Source organism: Pagrus major, chromosome 5, assembly GCF_040436345.1.
Source record: "Pagrus major chromosome 5, Pma_NU_1.0".
NCBI classification, from domain to species: domain Eukaryota; kingdom Metazoa; phylum Chordata; class Actinopteri; order Spariformes; family Sparidae; genus Pagrus; species Pagrus major.
In genome coordinates, this window is record NC_133219.1 from 27,331,220 (window position 1) to 27,345,477 (window position 14,258).

General features: G+C 40.2%; 1 protein-coding gene across 1 annotated transcript in view; it reads left to right on the top strand.

Moving 5' to 3' along the window:
* Positions 1-14,258, top strand: part of LOC140995361 (ALK tyrosine kinase receptor-like) — a 354,190-nt gene that overhangs the window by 158,014 nt on the left and 181,918 nt on the right. Inside the window, 1 exon segment of the mRNA XM_073465334.1 lies at positions 4,905-5,015. Within this exon segment, the coding sequence (XP_073321435.1) occupies positions 4,905-5,015 (111 nt within the window).

Below are 14,258 nucleotides of genomic sequence, written 5' to 3' on the forward strand. Positions count from 1 at the left end.
TGCATTGTTTATTGTATTTGCAGCTCATTTACAGAGGCTGCATGTTAAACATCTAGAGCAAAATTCTCTCACGTCACTATGACCTGTTTTCAGTCAAACATTCACAATATTAAACTACTCTGTGCTGTACTCTATTACTCTCAATCTAATCTTTTTGTTAAAAAAAATCCCATTGCTTATTATATCAGCCATGTCATCAGCCTCTCTGCAGGTTACAATGCGGTCATCTAATTTTAAAAATTCAGTGACAGCTATCCAAGAGGGAGAAGTGAGTTTGCAGAAACATCTGCAGAGAAGAGGTTGCATCGCTGGAGGCCTTAAGTCAGGTTTCACGGGCAGCACTCACTTAATAAGCTGCATCCTACAGTTGTATCAAAATCCCTGCTTGTTTACGGTACAGGGTTTATGGCAAAAAAATAAAAAAAATCCTGCAGCAACATCTTATGACAAACGCAGAAAGCCTCTTAGAAGCAACTTATCCCCCACTTAAAGCTAACAACAAGCGGAAGGTGGCATATTAACATGAACGCTCTAAATCTGCCTCCTCTATTTAACCCTCTTCAACCTTGGATGCTAGTCACTTAGAATGAGACTTAAGCCTTCGGAAAACTTGACACCTCTATTAATGCAGATGAGACATTTATGAATTATTTAAAGTTGCCATACTCTCTTGTTTAAAGACTGTTTAATTACAAAGTGGTAACTGCCTTAGCTCTGTTGGTAGAGGTCTCCGGTGAGAAGTGTTATCAGGAAACAAGCGTGACTGTGGGCACACACACACACATACACGTGTGTTTTGGGTTTGGAGAGCAACGTGTCTGGAATTCTGCGAAGGTCTTAATGAAAGTCGGAGTGCTTAGTGGACATGAGGGCTCCTCTGATGGAAATCGATGCAGCCTTTTGTAGCAGAGAGAGAGCAGCCAATTCCAGGCCTCAGCTGCCTGATGTGGTGCTGGCAGACTTAGACGAGCATTTAATGACGCGTCACTGGGCCTGACAGGCAATCAATTTATTTAGGCAGTAATGTATGTATCCCAAGGTAAATCTTTAATTAAGGGGCAAAAAGAAGAGGACAATTGTGATGCAGAAGGCCAAGGAGTATGAAAATCAAACAGCGTAAACGGATGGCTTCCTCATTTCCCTTTTAATTAGCTGGAATCGCTTGATTTTCCAAGCGTCTTTGTTAAGCTTGATCTCCTCACCCCTGCAAGGCTCACGGGCGCAAGGAAAGTTTCTGTGACCAATACATTCGACATGTCTATTTAACATGAGTGCAAACATTGCAGAATCCATGTGATTCTAGTGCAGACCACTCCAGATGCCAGGTCTTCAACCTACAGATCCACTACCTGTCAAACCTACCAGCCCTTTTCATGTGTATTTGGTTTTATTTGCATAAAACAAAACCCACAAGCACATGTATCATGTACAGTAGTGTCCTCTTCAAAGTCTTTGCTCCTCTCCTACCTCGTGAGCTGTTCTGTGTGTCCCTCTTGAGTTTAAGTGCCCCATATTTTGAATGATTCTGCAGGCCTCTGGAACCATCCACTTCAATCTCACTACAAACAAAACTGTGGATATGGACGTTTGAATGATCGAGAGTCAAAAAGATAAATGGGGAAGTACAAGAATGAGAGAGATGTATGTTCATGCGAAGCTATCTTTAAGTGACAGGTTGAGTCAAGCCTCATTGATTAATCCACTAAGCATTTGAAGGATTTCAGAGTGTGGGTGGGACGGAATTAGACTGTTCACTGAGCTGAGATAACTCTCCTCTGTAGTGGTGAGTTGAAATCAGAGTGCTGGCTGTGTGCACATGAGTGTATGTGTTTGTTATGGCCACACTTATGTTGGTGACGGGGTTGCCAACGGCAATGTTTTCCATGAATACACTTTGAATGACATTATTTTCATCGGCAGAGACCGAAGAGTAAAATCTGAACCAATAACTTATTTAAAGACTATGTAAAGTTGTGCTGACGTGTTATCTTTTTCGATTTCACACTGAAGAAAGTTTAATTAAAGATGCACCTGCCCTAACGTAATAAATGTTTCTCCAAATCGGCTCAGATTCACTCACCCAACAGACCTATTAACGTCTCCATGTCTGATTTATGAAATCGTCACAACACGTCTAAATGAGCTGGGATTTGATGAATTAATTGGATTCAGCTGTGGAAACAAGAATCTGCTACATCAGTCTCCTTATTGTTCATGTATGACACCCTCTTTTTTTCCTTAATAGATTAAATTCTAATAAAATCCTTTGTCTCAGGCCTTCCTGTCCTCTTCAGGGCAAAATGATCAAATATCAGGATGTACTGCCAATCTGCCCCACAGACAGACAGAAATGCCTCTCCTATAACGGCAAACTCAGCCAGCTAGCTTTGTCCACCCCCATCTGTCAGTCAATCAGAAAGCTAGCCACCTCTCACAATGGCCGTTATGTCGGCCAGTCAGCTCCCCCAGCAGCTCTCCGGCACTTCGGCCCGCCAGCTCATGCAACATCCAACCAGCCAGCCAGTTTCTCCTGTAGCAACAGCTGTTGAGCCCAACCCAGGCAGGCCCTCTGTCGAGGCCACAGTCTGCTCCTTTCACCTCACCATCAATGAGGGAAAAAGAAGGGTCACAACCAGGGTCACAACAGCATGCCATTGTGACAGGTAGTATGTGACAGACAGGAATAATTCATCTTCAGATCAAACAGAAAGAAAACAGAAAGCTAAGGCTAAGACTCAAAACTCACTTGTTCAGACTTCACCTCGACACCACATAGCATGACTCATGACTGCCTGGAGGCTCCAGTAGGGGGATCAGCACACGCTACTCTTCCTCACTTAATACCTGCTCAATACGGATGCGTAAACCATGTCTCTCCTCCTCGCACCTCCTCATGCAATAAAAGAGTAAATACATTCTCTGGTAGCTCTGCCCACTTGATCAAATCAGACCAGAGAGCTCCATAAAGAGGCTGCCTTGTCTGGCGATTACCGCTGCATGTTCATGTGGTGACCTGAAGAGGAGGGAGGGGATTGCTACCTGCAAAACGGACAGGAAGTTAGCTAAAGCGATTTACAGCAGCTTTAAGGGAACAACAGCGTCATGTCCACCTTTGAGAGTTCAGGCCCAGGCAAACACGTCCACTCAGGCAGCAACTCCTTATTTTTTAAAATGTATTTTATTTTTATGATTTAAAATGAATGATTTATTTAATTATTTAACATTTTTGCAATCATTGATTATTTTCTGTTGACGCTGTGATAAATAAAACTATTGCAGTTAAGTCCTTTTTCAATAATACATCTGCACAGACATGGCAATTTTAATGTCACATTATTTGTTCCTGTTGAAAGAGGGGGAAACAATCACTTCATATCACTTCCATTCTTGTGAACATGTCACTTTGTTATTAGCTGATCCATTACGGCTTAAAAAGACATGAGCTGTCATTGTTGAGATGTCATCTCATGTCACAGTCTGTTAAATCATGCAGCCATCTCTTTGTAAAGGTTTAAAGGATTTCAAATTGTGTTCAAACAGGGTAGACGTGTCTCTGAACTGCTGGCTACTTAACTCACTTACATTCTTCTAATCTGGTGAGATCAGCTGTTGATTTGCTACCACAGCAGAACAACTAATGTGTGAACATTTCCGGTATAGAATTGTCGTATCAATTGCGCGAGTAAACATTTTATTAGCCTACAGGCTTGATTAGTGTATTTGTATATCTCAGGAAGGTCAGTGGACTGTGGTCAGTCTGCTCTGCTGTGGTCAACACAACTGAGAGACTCCGGCAGAGAGTAGAAAATAAAGTTTAAGGCCTCAAATGATAACACTACAAAACTATATTTCCTAAATGCAGTATGCCAATGATTAGTGTTTAAAGTGTAGCATTAGTCTACATGACATCATTTTTAAATGGATTCATGGAGAGAGCCCTTGATAACTCTCTTCAGGTCATCTGCTGTATGTGTCAGTGGGAAATCATGCCAAGGAAGAATGAACCCTGAATAGAGAGTGTCTGTTTGGCCCAAACCAAATCTGCTCTCTGTTCAGCTCCATGAAAGGCAGTGTTTACGATTAATTGCTCTTTAAGGCTCATTTGAAATGACTGCAGGATTTATACAGGAGTCTCCTTCCTGGGCAGTGGTGTATTGGACTGTGACTGTGTACTAATTATCCATGGACTAAGGACAAAGTGAGAGAGATAGCATGTGTGTGTCTGTGTGTGTGTGTGTGTGTGTGTGTGTGTGTGTGTGTGTGTGTGTGTGTGTGTGTGGTGACAGCGAGGGGAGGTGAGGGTGCAGAAGTGTAAGAGAAAGTTGTGTCGACTTTACAGTGAGCCACTTTCGTTCGATCTCTTGATAATTAGCCTGAGTTTAGAAGGTGAAGACAGAGTCAAACAAAATCAGACAGACCTGTTTTCAGGTAATTATGCAGCCCATCGATATCCAATAACCAATTCATATGGGCCCTTGGATTCTCTTTTAAACCATGAGTCAAGTTCACTGTGTCACCGTGACACTGTGTCAAGTTTTACAGCTATTAATCTGCCATACCGATACTGTAGATGGGTTGCTGACATAGCAATGCTGAAGTTGCTAATGATTTTATGAAATTTTGAGGTGAAATACCACAACATATTTTTTTTATAACTACAGGGATTACAGCTGGATCTCTAACCATCAGTGGAACAGCATGTACAGGTTTTAATAAGTCTAGTGGAGCCATGTGTGAGTTCGACTACCAACTAAATGGGACCTGAGCACAGACGCCAAATCAATAGCAACCAGCCATCCCAAACAAACACAGCATGGAGTAGTCTTTATGTAATTGAATGCCTTTCTGTTTTAATAATGGTTTTATGTTCCTCAAAGTAAGATGTGGATTTGCTGTGTTTGCAGGCGAACCATCCGTTGGCAGGACTGCTTCTGACATTCCTAGAGGGTACTGGAGTTTTTCCTGGGTAGCCGAGGATGACCTGAGCTTTCCCAACGACTCCTTGCCCACGTCAGGTGAGTTGGATGTTGTCGTCCCTCCTCAGACAGATGGACAGGCTAAGGTGCCTCTGTCCTCGAAAAGATCCTTTGCTCCCAATTGGCTGTGACACGTGGCATCAGCTCTCCATCAGCACACATAAATGTCTCTTTCTCGTCTGCCCTCTGGCACGTCAGGTGGTCACGTGGCTAGGTGTTGGTTGATTGGCCTGTCTTTGACCCACTCAAGGACGTTGATAACTAACACTGCCACAGTGTTTATAGAATTATTCATTATTAATTTCTGCACAGCCGGGCTGGTTTCAGTGGTTACAGTAATAAAATAATGAGCATAAAAGTACAATGTTACTCTTTTCCTTTTCTTTATACACACATGTGCCCACATTCACCTGCTCTTGAAAGTCAACATATGTGTAGAATGTATATTGAACAGTAAATACGTTTCAATCAAATTATCCAGTATAGCAATGCTAGTTGTTGGACAGCTGATTTATTGCTGTCAATAAAATAATACTGTTATGCAGTACAAGAAAGACATACTGGAGATTCTTTCATAGAGCTATTCAGTTGTTAAACATTATGAAAAATAAATAAAGAAAAATGTATTAAGTCATATTGCAATGAAAGCAAAAGGAAAACAGGGTCAAGATATTCATATTATTTTAAAAGAAGACAGACTGAATAGAAGACACACAAATGTCAAGCAGAAGTTTTTTGAAGTTCTCCCTGACTAGATTCCGATAAATTTAACTATAATGAGAAGTTTAATTAAAAACAAATTCCTTTTAAAAAAGCATTTAAAATTGTGACAAAGTTTGGCCAAAATGTTAAAAAGTAATTCCAAATAGTGAAAGTTCATTACATCTTCCCTCTTGAATGTTTTAACCAAATCAAGGCATTAGAAACCAATTTTTCAGGAGTTAATTTTTTTTAAAGTTACAAAATCATTCAGTTCCCTGAAGCTGCAAGAAACACAAGAACAGATCCTGCATATTTAATCACTTTTAGACCAAACATAAAATGAGAGGTAGAGAGAGGTAATACATTAATCTTCTACAACTACAAATAGATAGATAGATAGATAGATAGATAGATAGATAGATAGATAGATAGATAGATACAGTAGATAGATGAGGGAAGTGTAGACAGCTATGAGGTCACTGAGGTCCAGATCTCAGTAATTATTTCCGAAACATCACGAAACGTCAGGTCAATCCTTTAAGTGTCTGTGTTGCAGTACTACTTTTATTCATATATTATTTATAAATTCACGCACATCACGTTGAGAGGCTGTTGATCAGCTGATCCCAGGTCTGCTGCATGGTGCTCTGTTATTCTACCACAGCCCGCCTCCACATGACTGTTCAAAGCAGCATAATGGCAGAAGCTGAAGCAGGAGGATGGCTTTCAAATCGCACTGATGTACTGACGTGTATATACAGTATATACAGACAAATTACCAGGCTGATTTGGCCACATCTCTAATCTTATTGCCTTCAAATGATTGGACAGAGCTAGATGTGGGGGGTCACACCTGATCTGTGGTCAGCTGGGATAAGAACTGGGACTTGGGGCATATACTGGATTTATCAAAGTTTGAGGACACTGTAACATGTTGATACTCTTTATATTTACATTTTGGCATAACAGGCATAACATTTTGAACATGCACATCATTTGCTAATTACTTTCCATCATAATATGATATAGGAGACAACAGGCAAACAATATAAATATCATTTTAACATAATATGTTGTTGACACTTGTGAGATACAACCTGTGAATATTGTCCTGGTGTATATGTGGCATTTTTATCTAATCAGAAGAAGATAATTTGTCATTTTATCACAAATAAATACAGACGTCTGTTCACCTCTTTACCTTAACTCAGAGAAGACCATCTGTGGGTGAAATAATCACAGCAGTCACATCCACATCAGAGAAAATTCAGTAGTGTTTTTTTTTCTTTTTAATTTCTGAATTCACTCATGACTCAAGTCTTTTTTTCAATTTTTCAAGTATGTCCGTACTCTACTTTGAGTAGTTATTTTGATCACTGATCAGTAAGACAGCTAACTGTGTGGGAGAGACTTAATGAAGAACAGAGATGGTGGTGATTTTTTTCCACTAAAGAATAAGACAACACATTTGTGTGTTAACAGATAACAGCTCCACAAAAAAAAAGAATTCCTTGACAATAACTGAGGATCGCTCCCCTGATGTGCATCATATACAATGCTAACAAAACAGCAAGTCTAAAAGCCACATTTATGCTAAGAACAGATGTACGCATGTAGGTGGCTGCGGTGTGATTATATTGGATATTTGCTCACAGTTCACTAATCTGAATTGACTGCTGCTGGTGCAGCCATATGTCACAGATCCAAACACAAAGACTTCACTGCAGTTAGTAAAACCAATCTTTTTTTTAGCTTTAAAAGAATACTAGTCTGTTTCACTCAGTGTACACATTTTCAAAGTATTAGTGATTAATGATTACAATTTCCACCATTCACCAGTACCATATTGTGTGTGCATTTGATGTATGACAAACTATGACTAAAAAGGAAAACAAGTCTGATCTGAAGACCAAGGCCTAATATCACAGCCCTGCGTAGGCACATCTGCATAAGTATTCCCAGAGGAGCATTTGTGCACCCTTGTCACGTCAGACTCTCAAAGCCCATTCACATCACTCGGTGGCGACAGCTCCAGCGTGATCTTTTTGCCCCTTTTCCAACCTCTTGGAGGGTGGCAGGTCCTCCTGTAAGTGATGATTCAAAGTCCCTTGACTTCAAAACCCGGGGACCATGCTTTGGCTGCCTGTGGCTGTGTGACATCCTGCAGGGGACCTGACTGTAATTGGTGTCAGTCAGGCAACCGTTTTTGAATCAATCAGTCTATCATGCCCACAGCCGACTGCATTTTTTATTATTTCATACGATGACAGCACTGACCTCTCATCTACTATGTTAGGAAACCAGAAGACAAGTTTTTTTTTCTCTGTGTGGTGATTAGTGAGCCGAGCATGATGATGAGCGGGAAGGATCACATCTGGGCGGTGAAAGCCAGATGACTAACAATTCTCCAAATGAATAATGGCACAGGTCATTGAAACAAATTGTGTTAACCACAAATGTTGTGGAGTTTGCCAAAATGTTGATTGAACATACAAGAACACATGTAATATGTTTTCATGTATCCTATTATATTGTCTTCTCCAGTATTTCTATATTTGTTTCACAAGCCAAGATGTTAAAAGCCTTCTTACTGCTCCCTCTTACTCTTGAAGGGGCTTTAAAAGGTTAGGTGGTGTTCAATTGTGTTGCGTAGGACCGTTTCAGAGGACGCTGAGAAAAAGGTTTGGGAGAGGGCAGGTCTCAACACATTGCATAGTGAACATGGCTTTAGGCTGCAGTGATAGATCTCCGCTTTCCCTACAGCATCTGCTGTCTGTTGGCATTTATTACCAACCACTGCGGCCAACACAGACTGACTGGACACTCGCCACCACCTGCCCCCACTATACTCTTCCTGCCTCCTTCTCTCCTGCCTCCCTGCTTCTATTAGCAGCCTTTAGCTGCAGGGGCTACAGGGGCTTCCTTATTTGCATTTATGTGCTGGTAAGATGACTTTCTTGGGACTGTGTGTCGGCGATGTCAGAGCCCTCTGACCTAAGCTCTCACAGTGGGGAATAACAACAGGACAGCCTGTTGCCATATTCTGTTTAGCAAAACCCTTCCCATCCACCATCTTTCTCACTCTAGACCTATTCTCCTCATCGAGATGGATTGTCCTGGTTCAGCTGTGGCTGCCAGCTGTAACAGAGGCACTCAGATGGATGCTAGCCACTTGAGGAGTTGCCGTGCTCTACAATAGAACATCTGCCTCACTCAGCTGGTAGTGCTGTTCTTGTGTAATGAGACACAGCAGTGAAATAAAACACATTTGCAAAGGTGGGGGGGTATAAAAGATAGAGCAGCGGTGCAGGTGCTTTAATATGGCATCCTCCTGGAGTCACATTATTCAGGCCTTACAGCCCCTAGTAGTGTGCACATTGTTCCGTTTGCACAGCCTTTTCATGCTGTGGAGGATAGTTTGAATTAAGCTCCCACAAGCATTTGTTAGCCTGAGCGACAAACAAATAAACCAAAAAGTTCCATATTCCCAGGTCCCGTGTAGAAAGTGAGATTTCTCTCATTCGGGTTAAGGTCTAGTTGATATATAAATACATTGAAAGTATAAAAAAATCCTATCCATAGAGAAATGCACCCAATCCTGTAGTGTGACAGAAGGTTATAATGTCACAAGTATACAGTCAATGCCCTCAGCCATTCCCCTAGTGTGACTGTGGTTGCAAAAACACTGGCCGATGTGGAAACACAGCGGGGGATTGCAGCTCATGCCTGGAGGTAAAAATGTGTTTTTTGAACATTGAAGCATTTGAACGTATTCTAGTAGACACCCAGCATAAAAGCATCAGCCTAAAAAAAAAAGAGCACAATGTGGGACGTTTTAATTTTAGGTTGTTTTGAATGTGGTGCAATATTCAGATACAGGGTGTGGAAGAGACATCAGTATGACACTGACGCAGTAGTCTAATATCACATCCCAAGTCTATTAGAAATTGAAACACCACTGAATTACTATAATAGAAAAGACAGCAAATCTTTAACACCAATTCTCACATAGATTCTTCAAACGCTTAGGTGTTAATATCACAGCATTAGTGTCACACATTGAATTTCCCACTCCGGAGTAAACTGGAAATTGTGTCTGACAGCTGCTTTAAATGTTTCATGAATTAAATGATGACAAATACAAAATAAATTAAATTAATGGAAACATCTGCTTAGCTCGGCTTGAATCTGGTTTGAAGATGCACAGTTGTTGATGTGAACAAGACAATCAGCAAATAAACTTGTGCAAGAAACATTTTATAATAAAACAGCCCAATGTTTGAGTTTCATGGAGTTGATTGCGGTCTATTAATCCCCTCTAATGCCACAGATGCTTTTCTAAATGTTCAATTTTTAAGACAGTCTAAATCGTGGGACCAAATGAAGCGTCTGTTTCGGATGGAAATTCAGTGACCAAATTAATAGGATTCTCTGACAAGAACTCACTGCTGCTGCTTTTAATGACTTAGAGTTGTTATTGACTAGAACAGTGGGAAACTGGCAAAGTGTTCTAATGATTTGGAACATACTGTAAGGCAAAAGGGTGTTTTGTGATTTAGGTTTTGTCAGTAGTTCCTTCAATATCTTCAAGGCCTTGGAGGGTCTGCTATGAAGAATTTCTCTTGACCCCCTGCCAGCATGCCGCCTTTGTAGTTTTGGAGAGTGGATGCTAAGGATAAGGTGAAGGAGTGAGTTCACACGGAATGGGAAGCCTGACATCTGACTTTGATCCCCTCTGATCTGAGACGGAAACTGTCATTTTCGGTTGAGCCATAAAATGTCGACGGGCGAACCACTTTATCTATCGTAATACTTCTGGGTCGCTATCTCTTCTATTTGATCGCTGTCAATAAATAAATTACATCTGAGCACATTCAAATCCTTAATCTTAAAACCAGGGAAGAGAGAACAAATTTAATTGCCTCACAAAATGCGAGCACAGCTGATTAATATCAAGTCATACCGGGTAAAGAAAAACAAGCAATGCCTTACTAATTTGTGTCCACAGCTACTTCTATTCTGTCTTAGATATGGAGTGTTTTGGATCATTTCTTTACAATACGTCTCATACCTGCTGTTCGTCAAAAATCACTTGCCTCTCAATCTATTCATCTGTGTGTATTTGACAGGACTGCCCCAGTTCCCTTGAGGGGAAATGAATTTGCCCAGAATACCTAGGCCATAAAAAGAATAATGGATACATAAATAAGCGCAGCCAGACACAATCTCATTGTAATCAGAAAATAAACATATTCATCATCTCAGTTAAAGTGTTTCATGGGGAAATATGTCAGCTCAGTTTTTACACTCGATTCACAAAGGGACATACATCGTTAGATGTAATTTATTTGATGTCAAAAGCACTCCCGTGAAAAGCCAGCATCTCATTCTTTGAAACATGTAATCACATAGTTGTGCACTACTGCGAATTGACTAGTTCATTTATATACAAAATTAAGATGGCCACAGTTGACTTGCATCTCAATGACCTTCGGCTGTGTACTGCGACACACCACTCAATCTCTGCTCCGTTTGATGAATGAGGTCAGGGTTGTAGTGTCGTGATAGGCTCATTAACCAATCACACATCATGTCGTGTTAACATGGTCAGATCCACTGTGGGAATGCTCTGTTTAATTACTAACAGCACTAAAATGTACCAGTGTTTGAACAATGAATTCATTTCTTTTAGAGCCCCTGAACACATTTATTGCAGGCCAAACTATTTAAAGGCTCAGTTTACAGTGAACTGCTGCCCGTGTTTGTACTGACTGACCAACTTACTCTATAGCATCAAAGTAGCATCATTTTCAAATGGGAGGCTGCGCTTTTAATTAACTCAACTGTGTTTACAATGGGAACTGCTGACGTTACAAGCACATATGAATAATCCATCAGTATACATCGCTTTGCTCACAGATTCTTTAGAAACGATATTAACCTTGATCTTAGATGTAGGCCCAAAAACAAGTCACAAGCCATTATTGTTATGTTGTTCTCTCTGTTCCTTTGTTCTCTCTTTTCTTGTTGCATGGCAGTTTCATTTTCGTGGTGGTCATGAGGTCCATTCAGTTGGTTCCGGCTTTGAATGAATAATCACCCTCTCTCTTCTTTAATACGAAGCGACATGCAGGAAGCAGTAATTGGCTATTTTGAGGCTCACATATTAACAATCTTTAAACGTTCTCTGTAGATTTGCATCTGGAAACCTCTCTATGGCTTTATGCCATCTCATTCTGAGCATCACTGCAACCATTGAACACCATCTGCAGGGTATAAGAATTCAAAGATTGCCTTCATCATCAAACCCTGATGAGAGCCCATTGACCTGTCCGGCAAAAAAAACAGGGTTTGAGATTCATTAAAAACAATGACAATGTGAATATAATCAATATTGTTCTCTGGAAGCATTTGTAATGTTTTGGGTTGCAGGACTGATGGCATTATATTCAGATGAGATGACATAAAAGTAATGGTGTGTAGATTGGAATTGATCAGAGAAGGAAGAAAGTCAACGCTTTGAAAAAATAATCTCCCTGTGACTGCACATGGCAGCTCTTTTGATTGAGCGCCTGTTTCAATTCACTCAAATTGAACGAGCTGAAATATGTCAAGACATTACATTATGTTGACATAAGGCAGTGCCAGTATTTTTGCAAACAAGTGACTATATATCTATTTCCTGTTATAACAGCTTGAATTAATCACTTCAGTTCTTAAAGTCATTATTATGACTTTTCTGAAAATAATTCTTGTGTAACAAATGGCTGTCAAAGCCACTGAATATACATCATTCCATCTGGCATGTACTGTAACAGACAGTAAATTCTGTTTTTAGTATTTAAGCACTACATAAATAAAACTTGTGTTATACCTTTTTATTGGGACAAACATGCCTTTCCTGAAGATAAGGGTCACGGTCTGGAGTGCTGTTTTTGTGATGCTGTATGAATAACAGCTGAATATGTGCACATTTTTACATTTCCACGTCCACTTTTAGTCATATTGTAGCCATACAGGAGTTGAAGTAATGTACATTCACATTTAAGAATTGTATTTTCAGATTTTTTCATTGTTTGTTTTTTTTAAATAGAAACTTCTCTCTTGAGATATTACAGTTTCACAGTGAGCACCTCAATTTCACACAGTGTTTCCGTTAATTACTCTGTGCTTGGGGACAAATTAAACATTAAAACAAACTTTTTAGCTGGGGTAATGTTTGTCATGACCCGCTCTTTATAATATGATTAACAGTGCTCTGCCAAAACATTACGGGGCAATCAAGGATACCTTTTGGCAGACACAAAAGGGAGAAAACTCAAGCTGTGTGGGAAATGTTTTTTACGGTACCTGCCATTTCTCTAAATAGCTCCTCAAGTTACTTTGATTAAATTGTGCGATGGTGTGATCTAAAGTTAAATTAACCCATGCTTAATAAAGCCAAAATAAGGATAGGATTACATATTCAGAAGATATTATGGTTCAGAAAAAATGAAAGATGTAAGTGTGAATGAATGGGCTGTAAAAGCCGCAGCCCTGGTCATTTGGCAAGTCATCAGCTCCTCGTCACATACAGAAGGTGGGCGAAACTGGATGACAGATCCACATCTTGCTCACCACAGTTGAATCATATCTCTCATCCCCATTTGGCAGCACACAGAAGTGCTTAGCTCGTCAGTCTGCCAAATGCGTTTCTGCATGCATGAATATTGGTATGATATCCAAGTGTGGAAAAATGTGAGGAGACAGCTCTGAAACTTATGTCTATGCGAGTTTCTGTGAGTGTGTAAAATATGCAAATGTATGTATGTGACCAGTTCTTGAACATATTCTCAAATGCACACACATACAGATTTAGTTTCAAGCACATGCTCACTGTAAGACAAAATGTACTATTTTTGTCACAGATTACAAAATGACAGACAAGACTCTATGACCCATGCAATATGTTGATTCTCACAAGATAGACTGACATAAGTAGACAGATGTTTACAGCTGTATGAATCTCAGTATTTACTAATAACAAACATATCAACCCCTGGTGAATGGTGAAATCAATGCATTCTTGAATTTAAAGCAAATATGTCTATTTGCATCCCTCTATTTACGAGTCAGAAGAGCTGAGCTGATCTCAGCTCAGTGCAACTTTAAATCCTCCATCTACAGTGACTGAACACAGTGCATCATTCGACCGATGCTACATAGACATTTATTGAAAGAGCGGAAATGAGGTTTCGCTGCAACCTTGAACTACTCTATTTCTCCACATCTCATCAGCCCTCAATGTCCCCAGTTGCGGTGAGCTACTGGAATCAATGTTTTTTTGGCAAAAGACGGATTTTAAGCATGGAAACCATTACAGTACTCTTACTGGCACTAAGTGGTTGGGAACGACTGCCGCTATGATTCCTCTGAAGGCAGCTGCCTCCTGGAGTGGACAGCCATGAAATTTAAGGGCGGCCTAATGTAGCCTTGATGCCACCTCATTAGGTAAAGCTCCTCAGTCCAGCATTTACATTCACTGATAACTTGTTCAAACTGTGTTCTTAGTCTCATAATATATGTTAAATACTTATGAGT